This window comes from Copadichromis virginalis, linkage group LG7, assembly GCF_057382275.1.
Source record: "Copadichromis virginalis isolate Kocher_CV1m ecotype Utaka linkage group LG7, C_Virginalis_male_GT1.1, whole genome shotgun sequence".
NCBI classification, from domain to species: domain Eukaryota; kingdom Metazoa; phylum Chordata; class Actinopteri; order Cichliformes; family Cichlidae; genus Copadichromis; species Copadichromis virginalis.
Window position 1 is genome coordinate 6,849,545 of NC_140624.1, and position 22,211 is coordinate 6,871,755.

Sequence of the window (22,211 nt, forward strand, 5' to 3'; positions counted from 1 at the left end):
GCAACATCTCCCTCTGTATATTTGTATGTCTCTCAGCTTCTGTACTGGAATATAAGTATAATGGTTGTAAAAATCAACACGATCGTATGCTCGTATTTTCAGTCCAGCTGTGACGGCTGTGGTGCAACGTGCCAGGTTACAAAAACCGAGAGGTCCATGACTGACCGGTGCAACAAACAATGTGCTGCCAAAATCGCTGTGAGACACCGACGACACAATGAGGATAATGGCCCCCATAAGAGTCCCACACACCAGTAAAAAAAATAAAAAAATAATCCCCACCGTGCTCTGGCCATTTAAATCTTTTAAGTTCTCATATATTTTTCTGAGCTCATTTATATCTAGTGTGATGTTATTATAAACAGAGACTATCTAAAATTACAAAACAAATAAAATGTACAGAAATGACTAAATAAAGAATGGAACATTGGAAAGTACATTACTGATACATTAGAGTAAATTCATGGTAGCTATTCAGTGCGATGGTTGTGTTTATGTAAGACAAAAGCAAAAAGATTACTGAAGGAACCAGAGAGAGAATCTTTACTTTCAGCTGCGTGTGTTATGCGAAATGCATTAAAAAAGTAAGTGAAGCAAGGCAAAGCAAAGGGACTTCTGAGATACAGAGAGACGTGACTGATTAAGGCAACGAATGGGGGGAATTTTACACTGGAATTAGAAGTGCTGTGCTCTCCTGCTAGTTTTACCTTTTTTGTGTAATTGCACCATGAGAATCATAAGCTCACAGGCCTTGATCAGTTTTAAAAAAAATTTTTTTCTTTGCCTATACTGACCTGAGAAACAAACCCAATTATCAGCAGCTATGACAGAGCAATATGATGTAGTTAAAGACAACTATAGCCTCCAGTGTCCTAATCCTATTTCCTTATTTGTGTGTATTTCTTCTTTTTGTCCATTATTGATGGATTCTGCTGCTTTTCAGTGCCCTTTATCCTTGGATCTGACTTTCTTCCCATGCAAATGCAACTTTATGTATTAATTACTTTTGTTTCAAAGTCTTAAATATACCTCTATACATAACAAAATTCTTATTACCAAAGATCTAAGTACATGTTTAGTAGGAATGATATTTTCACACATAATATAGACACAGAATTTAATTACATTTGATTAAGTGACACATTAACACATAGATGATTTTAAGCGTTGGTTATTTCCACTGGTTCATTAATATCCATTGTAATAATACAAAGTTCAAATGTTTAAAGTTCACACTTAAAACACTTTTGTTATTAAGATATGATTTCAATGTATTTGTTTGAATAGGGTACAATTCTTTTCGTGGCTTGAAAAGCTTTTAAACCTATTATATAGACACAATTGTAAGTCAACACTGATGCATGATTTTTCCCAAAATACCTCTCTTAAAGCCATCTCATATTCTGTATTTGTACTGTAGTATATATATATGAGGTACAGCTCACTGTGGGAAGCAAAGAAAACAGAAACCTGCCTTCTCTGAAAGGACCTAACTTAAAGATGGGCCAGCTTTCAAAAATACTTAGAGTTACAACTGTCACACTAGAAAGTGTGAAGCAGAATTTTACAGAAATGCTTGGGTAAGTTTTTTATTAAAGAAATGTAGCAAAAACACACCTGACAGAGTAAATATAGGCATTAGGCCTAGTGTTGGGACCAGTTACTATCCCGAACCTATTTTAGCAAGTTATGTATAGAGGTGTGTTCATTAGATATTCACATCTCTGACACAACTAAGTTAAAACTAAAGCCAAACAGGGCAAACATCCATCAGCCAAATCTATCACAAGTATGTGCAGGCGACAGTCATATTAAGGCTGACTTCTGCCCTTGCTTAGAGGCTTGATAATGTGACAGAGCAGAATGAAATAATCCCATGAACGGTGCCCCACTAACTTCTTTTTGGCAAGCGGAGCTCCAAAAACCCACTCACTCAAAAACACATTCAGTCCTACAAGCCAAAAGGCAGTTAAATCTGTTTACGCGTTTGCTAAAAATAGGCCTCCAAAAAGTCTAACAGAAAGGCAAATGCAAATGCGTAGAATTCCTTAGTGTAAAATCTTTTTCTGTCAATGTCTTATTTTATTTTCTTCCATTTCTCTCTTAAGCAATACCTCAGGAGACAACTTAAAAGTGCCTTTCAGGAACCGAAAATCTACTAGTAAATCCATTTCTCCCCATCTTTTCCTTGACTGTGGATGCGTGTTTGTGTGTTCAGACAGCATGCAACACACGTCTATGATCACTGGCAAGTAGACATAGTTGCAAGAAAGTTTCTGAACTCTTTGGAATCTTCACTGATTAATCATAAATGGAACTCAAAACTGAACACTAAGAAACTGACTAAACTAATAACACACCACTATACTTTTCATGTCTTTATTGGACTCAGTCCAGTGCAAGCTGGAAAAAGTTCAGTGCTAATAGCTTCTTCAACAGCTACTTGCTGAGCTGGGAGAGAGTGGACTGTAGAGATGCACTACCTACAAATGAAGTAATAGAAAAACTGGCTACTGGTAAAGACTACTCTCTAAAAATGACTAGTTGTTTTGAACCTCAATTGCAGTAATATAGACGAAGCATTACAGAAAAAAAACCACCACAAAACACCCTGTAAGACATGGATTTTTATCAATCCACAGAGAAACAAAATCAACAAATGATGGAAATACAGAACAGCTGCAGCTCTCATGAAAGAAATGGGGTAGGCAAGGGTAACGACAAAAAGCACCTACAGTAATCTCTACAAAATCGAAAACACTGTAATTTTGTGCATTCATTCTGCTTCAACCATTTTGTGTTGCAAGAATGGTGGAAATGCAGACAGCACAAGTGAATATACTTTCACTTTCCCTATGCTCTCCCACTTTTCATGAAAATCTGCAACAGGCAAGACAAACGACTGCTGAAAAGATACGGTTCTTTGCAGAAGTAATCAATGCAGAAATTCTGCTAATTGTCCAGGGTTTGCAAACTTTTTCTTCCAGTTTGTACATAGATAAGCTATGAAAGGGAGGTAAATGCCTATTAGCTTTAATTTAATAAATACTTGTAAAATTAAATTTATAAAACAGATACATTAAATGTCAAAGGCTGCAAGCATGAGATATTTCCACCTTTAAGCATTTATCTATGAGCACATGCAGCATATAAAACCACCAAAATTATTCATGAAGAGAGTCTAAGAGATAAATTAGATAAATGACAACAAATAATGTTCCCATTCGCAAATCTGAATTCATACAAACATTACACTCAAAAAGCTTTGTATCCTTTAAATCCACACCAGACAAACACATATACAAACATATGTAAAAACTTAAAAGTCAGGAACAAGGGCTGGAATGGAGGCGCTCAGACTAAAGCTAAGGAATAAGAGTGAAATTTGCAATGCATCATATTAGAGCCAGCAGAGAAATGGTTGGGAGAAGGAGGAGGGAGCGAAGCAAGATTTATATTCAGAGGAGGACAAATCTTGGCAGGCATGGAGTACCTATGTTAAGCGGCTTGGGGAGAGGCAGGGGTTTGTATTGATGAGCAAGACCAGGAAAGATGTGTGTGGGTGCAGGATTGTGGGCCTACGGGAATGCTCTGTCTATGGCAGCGATATGGGGCTCAGACAGCGGATTAGTGTTTCTGCTCCATAATCAATTTGCTGTCTGGATCCCATTGCACATAACCCTAAACATCCTTTCCATGCTTGATCCTCTAAAATCTATTTTCTCTTTCTCTTTATTTCCTCCCTACACCTATTCCACTTCATCTCTTTTTCCTGCTTACCTTTTTGTTTGCTTCACCTTCAAGTTGTAAGATGAGTAAGCCCCCCCCCCCCAAAAAAAACCACCCCAAAACACCCCAAAACAAACAAACACAGTCCTACATCAAGCTCTTTCAAACACACCTTTCTGTTTTTTTTCCTTTCATTTCTCTCCAACTTGGTGCCATTTTTCACCAGCCATGATAAATTCTGCACACACTGCGTTTTAGTGTAATATGTCGGAGTAATTATATCAGGGGGTGTGTGTGTGTGTGTGTGTGTGTGTGTGTGTGTGCGCGCGCGCACAGAGATGTAGAGGTTAACCTTGACCAAAGGCAAACTATTAGCTTCATTTCACCCTCGAGTCCAAGCTTGCCGCCATCTGGTCTAGAACTTCAGGGTCATAATAGCGGCTGACCAATCAATAACACACTGCATGTTGGCACCATGCACCAGCCCTGGCCAATGTGTTCATTTCTTATTAAAAAGAACATTACACTCCAGGGAGAAAATAAAGTACATTTCCCACAATCAGGAAGCACAAATGTCAGCGGTACAAAGTTTAATTAAAAATTAAAGTTCTATTTGCTGGAAACAAGGATATTGTCCATCAAAAGTGTATTATACGACACATGACTATTTCTATATTTATATTCAGCCTTTATGTTAAATAAATACAGAAATGATTTTTCTTTAAAGACAGATCAACTGGCATTTGCTGTAACTGTCTGAATCTGTGTATTGTGTGTATTTGTGTATCTGTCTGTGTCTGTAGAGGGGAAGAGTGCTTTTGAGATGAAAGCCCACAGAGACAGCTAAGCAGGAAGGCAGAGACAACAGATGGTGTTAGGAGTGCTCCTGTTCTGGTGGAAGAAGGTGGAGAGGTTTTCATGTCAACAGATCAATAAGTGTGAGACTATCCATTTCAGATTGTCTGACACACACAGACAGAATGGTGAAAGAGAAAGTATAGACAAACCACCACGCAAATTGACACATAGTAGCTGAGAAAGAAATCTCCCTTCTACACGTCTGTAGGTACACCTTACCCGCTTTGAGACATTAGAGATGTAAATACAATGATGTATAAGATAGTGAGACTTGATCCTGCTGATGATGCAGCAATCCTGTCAGAAATGCATGCAAGCCGATACGCCCTAAAATTATCACTGATAATATTGTATTCAAGGATTAACTATGGATCCAGACATTAGTTAGGAACCATGTTAAAGATTGTGTGTTTGTTTGTTTTTTTAAAGACACTTCTGGGCTTTTTGAAATGGCTCAGATGAGGGAATGCATGCACATATGCACACACACATGCACACACGCATCTTGCCAGCAGCTGTTCTGAGCACTTTTATTGGACCAGGCAGACTGTCACCTCTTCTGATTCCAGGGGGACACTCAGAAGAGGACTACTAATTGCCTTGCTGGGGCACAGATGTGACTTGCATGTGACTGAATAGGTTTGGAGGCATGGAATGGCTTGATGTGTATGAGTTTGGGTGATGTTTGAGGGAGGAAATGACAGGTTGTTAGAGGGAAGGTAAAAAAAAAAGAAAAAAAAAGTTGTAAGGTGTGTGACTGTATGTGAGATGAATGCTAGTTAGAGTCATAGTGGATGATGTTGGAGAAGGAGGAGGTACAGAGGGGTCTTCAGTCACAGTTAAACTATTCTGCTATAAAAAGCTGAACATGAATCATACGGGCAGTCTTACCTTGGCCTGGCCTCAATGTTGTGCTGAAAATAATAAATGGAGGGAAAGGGGGAGAAAGAAAAGAGTGAGACAGGGAGAAAGAAAAACATATTTAAAAACAAAACATTTGACATCTTTTTGCATGCATTTTGAGTAACAAAAAAATAACTCAATTTAAATCAGTGCAGTCCACAGATGGTGTGGCTTAAAATCTGACCCATTAATTTTTAGTTTCATTTTGCACTTGTGCTCATGTATATTCATGAGCTTTTAAAGGAACAAACTGGAACAAAGCTGCAAACATTAGTCATGTGCAGGCCGTTCTATTTAATTTTGATTGGAGCTTAAAAGATTTCTCAATGTCACACTGCCGGCGTGGAACACTCATATCATCATTGCAAGAAAAATCCCTTTTTTATGTGAATAACAACAAAGTAAATGAAATCTCATCCAATCCTAGATGATGCAAATTCATTATTTCCTGAAGCAAATCTGTCACATTTAAATTACTGCTGGACTGTAGACATGAAATCTTTACAGTCAGAATTTAACATGTTTATACATGTGCTTATATTGAACACTCCTGTTTATACATTGATGAAGGTATAGACTTAAACAATGACACTCCTACCTCCTTGAAATGTTCTTGACTTGGCTAGATGTTTTATAACCCCCCCCCCACCAAAACCATTTTTGTTGTCCTCTGTGATGTTTCATGCATTTTGGTGTTGCTTAACTGGCCAATATTCCTTTTGTTTAATAACGCACCAGATCGCTGACTTGGCCACTCCTAAAGGTTTTGCTTTCTCTCTGATAGGTTGATTTAGATTTTTCAGCCTAATGATCAACATCTCTTCGGACCTCATATGGAAAGCTCCAGTAAACAGCTGCAACTTCAGAACTTGGAATCAACTCTAGATCTTTTATCCCCTTAATTTGTCATGCAATACTGAGGGAACAAGCCTGGAACTGACTGCAAGTCAATTAATTTCTAGCCTCTGAAAATAAGGGACTGTGTATAAAAATGGCTGTAATTCCTAAACAGCTAATACAAAACTTGTTTTTTGTATCAATCCTTGAAATTAAAGTTGAAATGTTGCAATTTAATCGAATCTTGGTTGTCTGATTTAAAATCTACTGCGGTGATATACAAAATGATAAATTGCCTCTGTAGATGGCAGATGCTTATGAATCACTGGTAATCTTGTTTTGTCTGTGCCGTTAAAGCAAATATGGCTTTTTAATGAGGTAAATCGCATTTTAATAGAAACTTCCATTTCATTTTTTTATGAAATGGAAGTTTTATTTAAAAAGGCCTAATAGGGTTATGCATACTGGCTGTTAAAGGTAAAATATATCATATTCATGTCCGTTTCACATTTCACCTTATCATGCAAGTCTTTTTTTCATTGCAGGCCAACTGTCTATTAATAACACATAATGCATTTCTTTGTTTTGACTAGATCAGTTTATGAGTACAAACAAGGCTTGTGTTACACTGCTGTGTTCATCATTTTTATTTTGTCCAATTAAGAGTTTTTAATGGAACAAAATTAAAAGAAATGTGCAGTTTGAAAGAAGATCTCAGCTATAGGACTATGGTTACCTTTTCAATAGAAACAAAAATATCCCTCAAGGTCTGAATGAGCCCAGATTCAACATTTCCTACATCATTCACATGGCCTGGGGCAACTTAGTTATTATGTGCACACATAAAAACTGGTCTCTCAAAGCTGGAAAGAAACCACAGTCAGAGAATTTAAAACGAAAATATCCTAAAAGAATGACCTGTTTTTCAAATAACAACTTAATTGTATTTGAAGCTTTAAGCATCAACTGAAAAGTGTAAAAAATGATCTGAAGCAAAAAAAAAAAAATTTCATTTGACACCCCATTTGTACAGTCATATATAATAGATATAGAAAAAATGAAGTGAAAAAAAGAAAACTTATTGTTAAAATATTATTTCTTATCATTTTCAAATGGTTTAAACCAAAATCCTGCTAACATGTATAAAATATAAAAACCGAACAAAGCAGACTTGGGTCAGAACTAAGTGAGGGTTAGGTCACTTGTTCTGACTCAGATTGCCTGAATAATGAGGCTTCTTAGCTTTCTGTTCATGCTGCATCTTCTTTATAGCTTAGTGAGGCTCTGTGTCTGTTTTTCGAAGATATATTTCTGAGAACTTCGAAATCCAATTCAGTACTTATACGCTAAGCATTTCACATAAACTCTGTCTACACAGTATTAACCGTGTTTAGTCTACAGTCATGCACCTGTTGTGTACCATCTTCTACAGTCCTGTCGTTTTAGTGTGCATGTTCAGTTACAGTGTTTGCTGTGCTCTCTGTGTATCTGTATGGATATTTTAGCTGACACATATCGCCCTTTTAGCTGTAAGACTCCTGCCCAGGGGCATGTGTGTTTTTTTAATTACTCTATCATCAGTAATTGTTTAAGTAAACACAAATTTAATGATGATATAAATGAGTACCTACAGCCACTTTTTAATGAAAAGATGGAAATTGAGCAATGTGATAACAAACAGACTGTAACTTTTAATATTTTTGTCTAACTCCTTCCAATTGTTTAATTTTCATCCAAAGAATGTTAAAAGGATAAGTGCAAGATATATTTTACATCCTAGCTTATATATCTCACAGACTTGCAGTTACATGGCCACAGTATTTGGCCTTGATATGCATACAAAGCAGCAATTGTCTGAAAAAGTAAATCCTTCTTTTCTTGTAAAAAGTTTAACTCAGAGCACCAATTCCAAAAGGGCTGGAGGGTGAACTGTAGCTCCCAGGCTAGCAGGATTAGATTGAGCTTTACAAGAAGAGAAATAAACAGTAATCCAAAAAAGCAAACAGGGACCGCATACAGCATGTGAAAACTTTTCAGACCCCTTTCTAATTTTCCAAATCTTGTTAAAATGGATTCAACACATTTTCTTCCATATAAGTCTGGATGTAATTCTCCACAATGTCAAACCAAAGGAAGGCTATGGAAATATATTGTTAATTCATCACGGGAAATCCTTACAGAAGCACAATCAGTAGCACGGCCCTTCACCAATAAGATTTTTATAGAGGGATGGAGTGCTATAAAGCATCTGAAATGAACCATTTGGCCACATTTCCCAACCACATGAAACCAGGCACTGAGCCTCACTTCATTAGTATAATCCACACAATTGAAAACTGTGGTTGCAGCATCATGGTGTGGAAACTAGTCCCAAAAAAGGAAGAAAATAATGGATCCAAAGCACAACATCTAACAAACTACCTAAGGCACCAAGTAAACACAAGTGTGGTTTTCGGTAAATTCTATGAAATTCATAGTGTGACCCAACCAGATTCTGACCAGCAACCAACATACCATTTATCATCAGCCATCATAGACGGACCTTAAATGGCTCCCATCCAGCCTAGATAAAACTTTAAAAAGACTGATCCCAAATTTGCCTAAACATCCAGTGCTATCAATAATTGGTGGAGTCATCATAAATGTTAGTTTCATCCATGACAACATGAAAGGTTGTTACCCAACACACTGCAGGAGGACTACATGAAACATGCAACAGTTACAAGCGCTGTGGGAACACCAAAATGTTGTAGATAAACAAGTGAGTGATAGCGTCAGTTAGAGCTGGGCGATAGAACGATAACGATATGTATCGCGATATAACTTTTACTCGATAGAGAAATTAAACTATCGCGATAGACTTCGCCGCTCTTGTCCTCTTAAAAAAAAAAAAAAAAAGGTCAGCCAATCCAAATTAAGTAGCGCAGAGCCGAACCAATCACAGCCGCAGCGTCACGTCACGTGACTTGTTACGTACAGCACAAGTGCCAAGCCGCACGTGTGTTTGTTTGGGAAGCAGCCAGCGGGTAATGGAGGAAATGAGTGTGCCGACTAGAAAAATCAACCGAGCGTGACCGAAGAGAAAACAGATGATGGTTCCAATGGCGGAGAGATTGTCGAACGGAAGAGCCATAGAAGTTCCGTAGTGTGAAGGTATTTCGGCTATTTCAAGTCTGACAAAAAACAGAGTAGCGTGCACTGTAAATTGTGCCGAAAGCAAGTCTGGAAATACAATAAACTGGTGCATGCGTCACACTGTGCGCCACGTTATTGTTTCGGTGAAATGAATTTCTACAATACTGTTAATTCTACTCTCTGCAGTGTTTAAATGCTTACATATACACACAGTTACTGTCCCTCCACACATACGACTCGGTTCTGCTTCTATGCCCCAGCTTTGTTTACTTTTTCCCACCGAGGCTTCTAGACTTCTGATTGGCCAACATTTCTGCACGGTTAGGAATCTAGCGCCACCTGCTGCTTTGGCATGTTCATAGCAGCGTTTTCCTTCATTTCTGCCTTTATGTGTGGACGGGATTATTTTTTAAAACGAAAACGGAAAATCTCCGTTTTCAAAAATACCCGTGTACGTGTGGACGTAGCCTCAGTCTCTGACTGGAAGCGCTAATTCGTCATTCGGCTTTTGTCAGACTAAAGTAACTGTTAAAACTGTTTGAAAAGCTCAGCTATACAACAAGGAGAGATTGAGAATTTCCTTTTAGTTCTCAGTTTATTTGATATTGACAAAAGTTAGTCAGTTTTGTCTGTTCTTCTGTAAAACAAACTAAGATTTATTTTTAGAATTAATATTTTGTTTCTAAGTGGAATTGACAATTTAGTAGTTTGTTTCATTTGTTCTATTTTGAAACTTAAACGCTTTAGTGGCTGCCTTTTGTGTAGTTTGCAATATTTGCCTTTATTTATCTGAAAAAGTCTCATGTTCCTTAAGTACATCTACCCTGTTGAACTTATTATGGGAAATAAATATTTAAATAAAAACAAGCTGCTGATTATTTCACATTTTACTTGTGAGCAACGGCACATTTAAATCTTACAAATATAGTTATTTGGCTTATATCGTGATAGATATCGTTATCGCCTGAAATGAAAAAAACATATCGTGATATGAAAAAAATCTCATATCGCCCAGCTCTAGCGTCAGTGTATATTCGCTTGAGTACACAGCAAGATACGTAATAAGTGAGCAGCTACTTAACTTCTCTTTCTGTACTGACACGAATCTCCAGTGAACGAATAATGCTGCTTTTTAGTTACTCCATTAATAACTAACACATGACAACAAACAGCTTACCCATCGACATTCATTTAGGGCCATAAAGCAATCTACACATCAGCTACCGCTATTACTACAACCTACTTAGTTGTGCACAGAACCTCCAGAGAACACTCAAGCCTCCTCTCTTAACTGCAGTGACTGCAATATAGAGAGTGACAAATGGACCAATGCGATATTTTAATTTGGGGCCATGAGCAGTAAAAGCCTTCTCTTCAATTTTCAAATGAGACACGCAGTGAAGCGCCACAGAGTTTGATGCACATGTGAGGAGATGGGTTGCAACCCTTTACTGTGCAAGAGTTCACATACATGCAAACCTCTATAATATATAGTGTAGTTGCACACATGTGCAGGTGTGTGCAGTTCTTTGGCACAAGGTGTAAACTTTCACCAAGGGGCCAAGATGTAAAAAGACTAAATGTGTTTATAACTGCCAATACTATAGCAAAAGGGTATTTGGCCTTACATTGCAGCCAAAAGCTTAGGCTTTATCTGCATCTATCTACATGCATCACATTAACAGAGGAGAGAACATTCTGAAAACATAATTTCAATATATATAAGTATAATGTATAATGAATAAATACTGTAGATCCAGTGTCTCTTTTCACTTGGAACAAAGCTGTGTATGATGGCACCTGTTCTCCTTATAAATGTTGCTGTTTGCAGAAGGTTTCTTAAGTACTTGGAAGAAAATCCTTTCAAGTGGACGACCTGGAATCAAGCACCCATGGCTGACAGCATTCATCTTTTAACAAAGACCTCATGCGCAAGACCATTTTCAGGCCTAACCACAAGCAAATAAACACAGCTTTATGTAACGCTGATAACTGTTCTGTGTTGCGGTTCTTGTTCTCTATTCATCCTACCTTAAAACTACCTATAACCTTTTTTAGATAAGAGCAATAGCACTGCTTTTACAAGCATGTTCTCATGTTACACGAGTTAATCATTCTTTCAAAATCTTCTCAACAGACCTTGTGCTGTGATGTTGCTAATTAGGGTGCCAAGTTCAATCAAACATGTAAGTAAGACACTGTCTTTTCATTAAATTTCTTGAGCACTTGGTTAATGTTCTAAGACTGGTATGTTAATGACATTTTTAGGTCTAGTTAGTAAACAAGCTTGTTTAAATATGCAAGTGGAAAGGCTCCAGTGTACTGGGTACGGTATAGTTTCTGTGGCTGCGAGCCTGCTGGCATGCTTCAATTCACGACATACATTTTGACGGTAAGTTTAACGCTCTAGGTAGATGTTAGTGTCTGAGACTGTGTGGACTCGTCTGGTGACTTTGGATTACAATGCATCAAGATGGGATGTGTCCCACAGGCAGATTTCATTATAGTAAAACAGGAATGACTGCTTTTATATAGTCTCTGCAACACTATAGTTCCTGCTTAACTGGTCAAACAAATAGGTAGCGTAAAAGTCTAAGAACATAAAGAAAATAGCTATAAAAATAATTTAATTAATTAATTAACAAAAATCAGATTTTGTTTAAAAGGCACCAACTTAGAGGAAACAATTATATTCCCCACTGCATTTAAAAGGTTTAAGAAGGTAAACATCCCTCATAAAAAGAAAATGTTATGAATGCTACTCTTACCAGCACTCTGTGAGCTGCTCCAGGCCCTGCTAAAAGGGCCTCTACTGCCACTACAGGAGCTATTGCCTGCGCCTCAGCCTGCTCCAGCAGGCATAGCTGGTGTGTTATGTTGGCCATTTCTTCCTGAAGCTTTTCAGTCTCAACAGTGATCTCTGCGATTTTCTCAGCAGCAGATGCTGTGAGGAATGCTTCTTTAAGGTCTACCAGGTGAAGGGTCCTCTTCTCTTCCAGTAGCACCAATTTGCGGAGCTCCTCAAACTGACTGTTCACATACTCCTCAAGTTCCTCAGTAGACATCTAAGATATGTAGAAAGAGTTCAAAGAGACAAAGAAGGAAACAATGAGAAAGAACGAATAAACAGGGCAAATTTAACTCACCACAAAACAGAGATATACAGCCGCCACAAATTAACCAGAATAAACCACAATGAGCTACTCAAAATCTGAATGCGGGGGGAAAAGCAATTAAAAGCAATGCATGTGAGGGTCAGATAGGGACTTTATACATTTAAATGTGAACATTATTCCAGCAAGCCTACAGGTCTCTGTCATGCATTAACTAATTGATAGCATATATTAGATTCCCCAAAGGCAAACTCCATGCATCCCATCTGCAGATAGAGATCTCAGAGGCTCCTTCTACCACAGCAAGCCATCTGTTTGGCTTTCAAGGCAGCAGAACTGCTCACTGAGATACCTTTTTAATTCCTTTGCCCATTCCCCAACGAGCCTCTCTTTAGCTATGACTCATTACGTTAAAACACCTCAATAAACAAACTCGTTCCTGCAGTTCTTCTGTCTAGACAAAACTCCACCTCCAATGAAGATACTGTCATGAGGTAAAATAACCCAAAATCCCTTGTCATGATCTCTGCTCCTGAATATAATTGCTTCAATCTATGAACATCAGCTGCTCTGTCTCCCGTTTTCCGTTGAGCAGAACTTCACTCTCTTCCTTTCCATCTATTTAATCTTGTTTCCCCTCAGTCTCCCTCTCTCCAGTGAAGCAAAGAATCATCAGTCTTTACTAAGGTTGGCAGAGCCAGTTTTATCGTGTATTTGCCATTTCTGCACAAGCAATCAGATTCTCCAAATTGCCCATTAAACCAAGCGCAAGAAGTAACACTTTTAATTTACTTTCTTTGTGTGAGGAGAGAAAAACATGCACATTGCTCATTCTCTTATCTTCACCAAAATCAATGCCATGAATGTATTTCTCTCAGATAAAGAACAAAAAACTACAACTGGGTTAGACTAGTAACAAAGTTTCATTCATTGTCAAGACCTACTTGTATCAAAGCCCCCCATTGTAGACTACTGGAGAGAAAGGACCAGCATTGACTACATGACTCTCTCCGAGTTCATTTATTCTAAAATGCCAAAACAACTGTGTGCTCTGTGGAATGTAAATAAAAAGAAAATGCAATAGTTTTCAAATAATTTAAAGTTTATAGAAAATAGTACCAAGGAAACACACCAATGCTGAAACTGAGAAGCTGTATTACTTTTTATTTTAAAAAAAAAACAAAAAACACTGAAGTTAATTCTAACAAGGCAAAATATTTAATATGTCAGGAAAGATGCAACAGAGTAAAGTTGAGACAGTGAGTGCCTCAGGACTAAATAGGCAGGGGTTCACAACTATGTGAGCAAAAACATGGACAGATGAAAGTTTTTCACTGTAGAATTTCGATTTTAAACATTCTAATAATCTGAGAAAATGCCTGTACACAAAAGGACTGTACACAGTCTTTTTTGCCACAGTGAGGAACCATAAAGAACAAACCTTCCCATAGCCAACGCTATGGTATGAATACACGGAATTAGGCGTCCTCTCTCTCAACCATCTCTGTTGGTTCTCTGTGAGGCCCCATGGCCTTTGAGGCAGATGGAGGCTGTGATCCTGGATCAGTTCTTTGTTTGTTGAGAAGCAAGAGCTCTCTGCCATTGGACCTTTCACTCAGCAATGAAGCTTCTCTGAGAATTTGTCCCGATTGGAAAGTAAGAAGGAAGAAGCACTCATGCGTGCTAATCTTCATTTCCAATGCTGCAAACTAAAGCCACAAAATGAGGCCTCAGGAGGGACAACAGTCCACTGCTTACTGGGAACTAGTTGGAGTAAAGATACAGCGTGAGCATTCATTTGTTTCTTAAGTGCCATTTTGAACCCTCGATATTAGAAAAAAATCCAAATCAAACAAACAAATAAATACATGAAAAAAGGAGAGGGACTGATTGTAAAATTGCAACCTACATGAATAACCCTCAATTCTGAAACAAAATTACCAAGATTTACAAAGTTAGAGGGAGAGAAAAAAAAGCTGTTTTTCCATAGACTTCCAAAGATCCGAAGTCTTTTTGGAACTACAGCTATCACCATCTGGTGGCCTATAAATAGAATGTAAGTTGAAAACACTTTTGCATTAGCTGATTTTTGTGACCCATAAGCTACGTCCATGTTTTACACCATTAGTGACTGAATTATAAAAGCAGCAGCTGTGTTAATAACAAAGGAGTTTTTCATCTTAACATTTTAAACCACAATGAAACTTCAGTAAATTCGTCATAAAAAAAATAAAAATAAAAATAAAATGCCGTTTTAATGTGTAGTTAACTCCAAATGTTTCAAAAGACTGCTACGGTCTATCAGCACAATGATCAAAACATCTAAAATTAACCGACTGATACAAAGGTTCAAACTTTCCCTGTTTTTAACGGATGAAAAATAATCATCTCATTTTTTTTTTTGTAATGGTAAATGGCCTGTATTTATATAGCGCTTTACTAGTCCCTAAGGACCCCAAAGCGCTTTACATATCCAGTCATCCACCCATTCACGCACACTGGTGATGGCAAGCTACATTGTAGCCACAGCCACCCTGGGGCGCACTGACAGAGGCGAGGCTGCCGGACACTGGCGCCACCGGGCCCTCTGACCACCACCAGTAGGCAACGGGTGAAGTGTCTTGCCCAAGGACACAACGACCGAGACTGTCCAAGCCGGGGCTCGAACCGGCAACCTTCCGATTACAAGGCGAACTCCCAACTCTTGAGCCACGATCGCCCTTGGAGTGGTAAAAAGGTTTGTGCTTTAGGGATTTATTTTAAGCGACAGAGTTCAGATAGATATGTTTCTCTGTTGTTCCAAATCACAGCAGACTCTACTGCCTATTCACAGCTCTGTTTGGTGTGATGCTTTTTTAAAAAGGCCTAAAAAGCATTAATAGAACATTAGGACTAAATGGATTTGAACTGTCCTTGCCCTTAGCAACAGTGGCCTTGTTCCAAGTGAACACTACTCTCCCTCGCTCTCCTTTATCTCTCCCAGAAACTAGATTTTCCAATTTAGCCTCTAACACAACAAAGCAAGGGACAGATAATTGATTTGAATAAAAACAGCTCTGCTATAGTCATATAAAACAATAAGAAAAAAGGGAAGTGGCGGAAGTTATAAAATGGTTTTACAATAGCATAGTTTCAATTTCCAACACCTTTTTATTTGTTTTCGACTAAAGGAATGTCAGCCAAGAAACTTTCTGGGGAATGATACATGATAAATTCAATTAAAATGGCAAAATAAAATGGGAGTGACAGCTCTAAAGAGCAAAAGGAGGTAGGAAGAGAAAGAATAGGACAAGGTAGAGAGGGGTGAATAAACCTAACACTACCAAGTCTGCCAAGTCTTTTCATGTCTCTCCTGTCTATTCCTCAACCTCAGCTTCCTAAGACACCTTTAATGTGTCTGCTGCTCTTGTAGATTTTATGAGGCAGGGAAAATGGATGTAGCCACTGCACACACATACACAGTTGTGACTGGGCTGATACTGCTGTGCTGCTAATGGACTCTTCTCTTTGTAGCTGAGAGGCTCTGTGGACTGCATGTGCCCTAGACGGCATCCTGGTTGGCAGAAACAAGTAAAAAGTAAATAAAACATGAGACGAGGTAAATATGCTGACTACGTACTGCTGTGGTTTGAAACCCCAACATGCCTCACCTGCACTCTTACTATAGTTAACTTCAGGTGACTGGCTGACTGACAGACGGCCATCTTTACTCCTCAAATTATGTTACGCCTCTGGCCCTCTATTAATATGTATGCAGCTTTATCACTGTTTTCCCCCCTTATATTCTAGTCCCCTGTGGAGAATTACAATATGAGCTCAGAGATTAAAATCCCCAAGCCTGTGGCAAAGTACATAAGCAGATTAGAATTAATAAGCAAATGCAAGCCAAGGGTTAAATCTTTCATCCACCTCTCACCTACACACAGACAGCCACTCAGACCCTCTTTCTCTCTGAAGTGTTTTAAGATGTCAATACCATGCAATTTAAACTCCTCCAGCTCCTCTTTTTCTTTACCCTCTATTTTATACGTGCACACACACACACACACACACACACAACTTTTCTCAGCACAGGTAGTCATTCTGACTTGCCTGTCATGCATGATAAGCGACGCTGACATTTGAGAGAGCCGAGAGGACATGCCGACATACCACATAATAGTCTCTAACACAGTGCCCTGTGAGCAAGCAGGTAAGAGGTTTTCAGTAAGCACACTGCAAATCCACAGTGAAACAACCCCAGACTAAATGTTCAGGAAGTCCTTGGGGTGGCACTGATATTTTACTATGATAATACACATGAACTTGGGTGGGGTGTAGGCTGCCAGAAAACGTGTTCTCTCTCACAGGCCACTCTAATTAACCGGTTACACTACGCCACTGTGCTTGGGTCACATCTCTGCATGTATTCAACAATGCTCTCGTGTGCCACGGCTCACCGATGGGTTCTGACACAGTTATAAAAGCAGAGCATACAGCAGAACAAGGGCTGCAGAGGTGGTTGAGAGAGAGAACAGGTACTGCAGCTTTAAATGGTAAATAGCCGAGACCGCGGACGCACATTCCCAATCCTGCCTTTGTTTGTCACACCTCTCAGTGCACAACTCCTAGGCATATGTGGTCAGGTTTTATTTTCAGTGGCAGAACATGCCCCCGCTATAGCATCTGTAATGGAAATACAGCAACTGCTTTCAAGGTTGACTTGTCATGAAAATTCAGTTTGAATAGCTTTTGTTTAGGCTGACATTAAGAAAAAGGTTACCATGTTTGTTTTTGGAGGGCAACCTGGAAAAGATTTGATGAAAATGGTAAAGTAAGGTTACAGCTGTGTCATGATGATTGAGACAATCTGAGAAGAAGAAACAAATCTATGTCACATATCCCGCCTCCCAATGCTTACACCAGCAGGTGCCTTTGCAGACGGCACTACCGACAGTAAGATGCTGGTACACAAAGCCAGCCCTGCATAGAATTTGAGTGGATTTAACAAGTAAACAAAAGTAGTGAAATAGCACAACAGTCCTGTAAAGATACGATCTTCATTATTATATTGGATAATTCGTCCCCCTTATTGCCTTAATTATGAATTATAAAATAATAAAAATTCATTGCAATGCAACATTGTATTTTACACCATATGCATATTCTGAGTCGAAGACTGAACACTTGATTTTTTTTTTTGTCAGCTTACCCAGTTCAAAAAGGGTTTAACAACAGCTACGGGGCATTCAGTATTCAGCACTCTTTATTTTTTTTACATGACAATGCCTAGATCACAGTCACTTTGAAAAATACAACCTCTGACTTGGCACAGAAGTGCTGAGTCAAAAAAGTGAAATCAACCGAAGTCTAAAAACGTCATGACTCAGTAATCACACAATGAAGCCACGCTTCAAGCTGACTTCTATCTGCAGAAACCTAACACAATTGGGAATATCTGTGGTCTGTGCATGGAGCAGCACAATGAATATACACAATGCTGAATCCCTTTACGACATAATCTACTTCTATTTTAGACTGCCGTTTCTGATACTACACTGTCTATATCATATTTATAACTGCACACAAAAAGATGTAACAGACTAATATCTTTTTGTCTTTTTCCTTGTTAGGGCTTCAAATAATGTTCGATCGTAGCTACAGAACCTACAAAATCAAACAAGTTGTTGCTACAGATATAACCTAGTTGATTTTTTTTTTTTAAAAAAATCGCTATTCATCTTTTTTTTTTCTTTTAAAAGAAGCCATGACAAAGAAATAATGCATACAAGGACTTCATATCAGTGACATCCCAACTGTGCCAGCATAAATATGCATTTGCATTTAAAATATAGAAATGCCCAGTGCCTGCAGCTTCAGTTTGTTAGGATGACTGACACTGCTTGCCCTAAATACGTCCATGGATATGACTTAAAATCGACCATCATTTTCTTGACTGTGGAGTCACTCCCAAGTAAGTAAAAAACCTTCAAGCAACTGGTTATTTGTATAATTACACTGTTGTTTGATCTCTAACTCAAACCTCTTATATCTATGTTCTGTAACACTTGGACACTTAATGTTAAATACACTGATTGTTCAGCTGTCTCTTAAATGTAAGCTTCAAAAATAATCTGCATATTCAAACTCAAAACACATGGCACAATCTCACTAAAATCCAAATTAATATACAAATGGTGCCCTGTCACCCCTTGCATGGAATTTAAAACCACCTTTTATCACCACAAATATATTCAAACTTCATTTAAATAGGTGCCGGTATGAGCTCATTAATTAAGAACAGATGCGTGCACCTTTTTTGGGAGAGGTTTTCTAAAAATGGTTCTTTGCTGTATAACAAGTGTTAGGCTTCTGTACACAGGAGTTAGCACTCACCTCAGGGTTGGTCCACTTGGTCTTGATCTTCTCAGCCATCTGTTGTGTACAGCCCAGCAGGTCATAACCCTGCCTGCTCTGCAGATACAACAGACAAACAAGCGGTAAACACAGCACAGTAGGCCACTATAAAAACAGCACAAACACAGATATTCTTTTTGTGCAAGTCAAACAAGACATGCAGCAGGCTAATTATTTGTTTACCTTAATCTTGCACTCATTCAAAAGAGTACCATTGAGTTTACATTTTAGTTTATAACTCTACACAAGGACAGTGCCAAAAAAACCTCATCTGGTAGTATGACAACATTTTGAGGAGACTACAGACTACAATATTCCATATTTTGATATGCAATATACAAGGTGTTAAAGTTTCTCCACAAGAGCACATTAACACAGGAAGCAGGATTAAAGCTAAGGGGTGTTTAGACTAAACACTGTGGCCTTGGGCTGTATGTCTGACCCTCTTTGTCTGTAATCAATCCATATGTGTCTGTAAATGTAAGTCAGTTAAGTGTGTTGCTCTACTTTTGTTTGTACCACCAAAGACAACACTGCAGTTCTAGACAGTTAAGTTTCACTGACTTTGCATGACCATTTTAAAATAAGGCTTCTGCTCAGACTTTCTAAATCAGTTTATTTCACCGCTCACAAACAAAAACCTCTTATGCTCATAACATTAATTCAAAACTAAGCCCTTGTTTCTGATCATATCACCTTGTCCTCTGTGCAATAGCACAGCCCAAATGTGATCAGTGTGCTGAACATCTGACCTGAAATGAAACTATAATAATCAGAAACACCAAGCTCTGCATAAATGAACCCAGATTTGATGGACCTTTTTTCCCCCCATAAATCCAACAGATTAACATGACTTACTAGACCAAATGCAGTGCTTCACTAAACAACTTGTGACTCAGTGGCTCTATTTAAAATGCCTGAAGAGAAAAGGCCATCTGGGAAAACGAAGTAAGGGTGAAGCCATAATTGGCACCAAACCAAAAGGGACATCGGGGTGTATTTTTAATGTTTCATTTCTCTTTCACAGCTTTCACAAGAATCAAAGTGTCTGTAAGAATTAATTTATTGATGAAGAACTGTGGGTTATCATGGGACATATATTTAAAATAGAGCACATAGCCCTCTCAAATTAACTTGAAGACAATGATTGGCACACTACCTAATACAAAATTAGAAATGCAAACTAGACATGTGACACTGTATGTTTCATAGCAGATATTGTTGGGGGGCATGCCATAAAGATTAGGTACACTATATATATATATAAACCTTACATAAGTGTGCATCTCACCTTCTGCCAAACGTAGGCTTCATGCAGAGTTATGATCTCATGTTCCTTGTGCTCACCTTGCACAGCACACACCACACAGATGATCTTTTCATCAGGTTTACAGTAGAGGGAGCCCTCCTGGCCATGCTCCTTGCAACGCAATCTCTCTACTGTCACGGTGTTTCTCTTCCCATTGTCTTCAGCAGCCCCAGCCTCTGGCCCTGCTTCTGCACCCTCAGCTCCCTCGCCGAGCTCTGCTTCCACAGGTGGAGAGTTATGGGCTCCTTCTCCTTCCTCAAGATCAACCCTCTCATTCCCATTAACTACTGCCACTCCAAGAGGTGCCATCCCACGATTTGCACCCATTTCAGCTGCCATCTCTCCCACAGCTTCATCCTCAGCTGCGCCTCCAACTCTGGAGTCCCTGTTTGTGCCAAGACCATTAGCCTGGGTGCCTTCGGGGTTATAGGGCAATAGCACATGATGCGTGCTACTGGCGTGTCTGTCTGCATGGATGGGGCAGAAGGCAAAACTGCAGATGGGGCACACTTGTGTCGCTGGCTGGGCCTCATCAGGCTCGCACGCATCACATGAACCGTCCATCTGCGGCAACTCTTCTTGTTTCAGTTCATTAGAACCTGTCTCAGGTTCTCCGTTGTGCTCCATGGTGGCTGAAAAAATTCAAGGTATCAGATAGCAAAGTCTGACAGGAGAGAAACAGTGAGAAGAAGACGGGTTATAAATAGCTGTGACCTTCTGTAAACACATCTCATCTTTGCACAAGGGAAAGTCCAAGATTCTCAGGACTAATCCCCTCTGATTTAATATTCCCGAAACAGATGTTGTCAGGCATCTAGACGAAATGCCATCGAGTGCCACATTACAGCACATCTGCAGTCACTGAACTGCCTTTGTGTGCAAACACACTCACATTGTTTACTGACTCACAAACAGAAAGTGCTGAGTGTGTATTCCTGTGCCCTCAGCATGACCAAACACTCCCCTGCTCTCCTTCCTTCACCTTCCTGGTTATGTCGTCAAGCCTTGACCTTTTCATATCTTGTTCTTTTTTGTCTTTATGTGCACTCACCACCACCCCCTTTCAGACCACTCTGCAGGAGTGAAGCTGAACAGAATGAAAAGAGCACAGATGCATGCCTGGCTGGTACACACTTTTTTGTCTCCTTTCTCTTTCTCCTCGAAGCCTTCCTCTCTTGGGCTCTGTTTGTGTACTCTCTCCACTGCTGACACAAACAACCGACAGAAAAAGTGCTGTAATGGAGAGAAAACTCCCCCTCTTTCGCTCTTCCACCGCCCCTCTCTGCCAGTTCTCTGTCTCTTACTCACATTCACACAGTGCCTCCTCACACAAATACACAGACATTTCCTCCCTCATCCTGCAGGGCAGTCTGCAGAGTGTACTTACTCGTCTGTCTTCCTCTTCCCTCGTGTTTTCTCTCCAGGGCTTGTTCTGAGTTAATGTGGAGTCTGTGAAGAATTAGCTTGACGGCTAACTTCCTTAGCGCAGCCGTCGTACTTTGAATTCTGCTGCTGAGCTGTCGACTTATCTACTTTTACTTTACAGCACAAAGGGAGCTCCTGCTCTAAACCGACAACGTTTACTTCCTTATTTTTGTCAGCTGCTGTCTTCTTTTTTTCTACTTCCTGCTAGCAGTCTCCTGTGTGTTTGGGAACGGTAGAGACACACAGAGGCGGGAGAGAGAAAACTCGTTTGACGAGTAAAACCAAGACAGAGAAGCCTCGCATTTTTTTTGTGTTTGGGTTAACATTTTTCCGTGTTTTATTTATTCATATAAATATTTTATCTATTTATTTTTACATTACAAATGCACCAAAAGCCAATGACCTTGTCATGTAGCTAATATATCACCGGTCAAGAGGTTAGATGAGATGAGGTCTTCAGGGAAATACTGTTTTGTGGTGAAATCTTTGCACAGCATACATCTTTA

General features: G+C 39.1%; 1 protein-coding gene across 4 annotated transcripts in view; it reads right to left on the reverse strand.

The window, feature by feature from the left end:
- The window catches only part of trim44 (tripartite motif containing 44), a 47,352-nt gene extending 25,620 nt beyond the window's left edge, over positions 1-21,732 (reverse strand). Inside the window, exons 1-6 of one of the 4 annotated variants that reach the window (XM_085461411.1) lie at positions 21,668-21,732; positions 21,415-21,485; positions 20,263-20,944; positions 18,951-19,028; positions 12,231-12,527; positions 5,479-5,501 (exon numbers count right to left, since the gene is read on the reverse strand). In XM_085461411.1, the coding sequence (XP_085317537.1) occupies positions 5,479-5,501; positions 12,231-12,527; positions 18,951-19,028; positions 20,263-20,907 (1,043 nt within the window). In that variant the 5' untranslated portion in view covers positions 20,908-20,944; positions 21,415-21,485; positions 21,668-21,732. The remainder of the gene's footprint in view (positions 1-5,478; positions 5,502-12,230; positions 12,528-18,950; positions 19,029-20,262; positions 20,945-21,414; positions 21,486-21,667) is intronic. The other 3 variants (XM_085461412.1, XM_085461410.1, XM_085461413.1) reach the window with 3 other exon arrangements.
- Between the last annotated feature and the right edge of the window lie 479 nt (positions 21,733-22,211).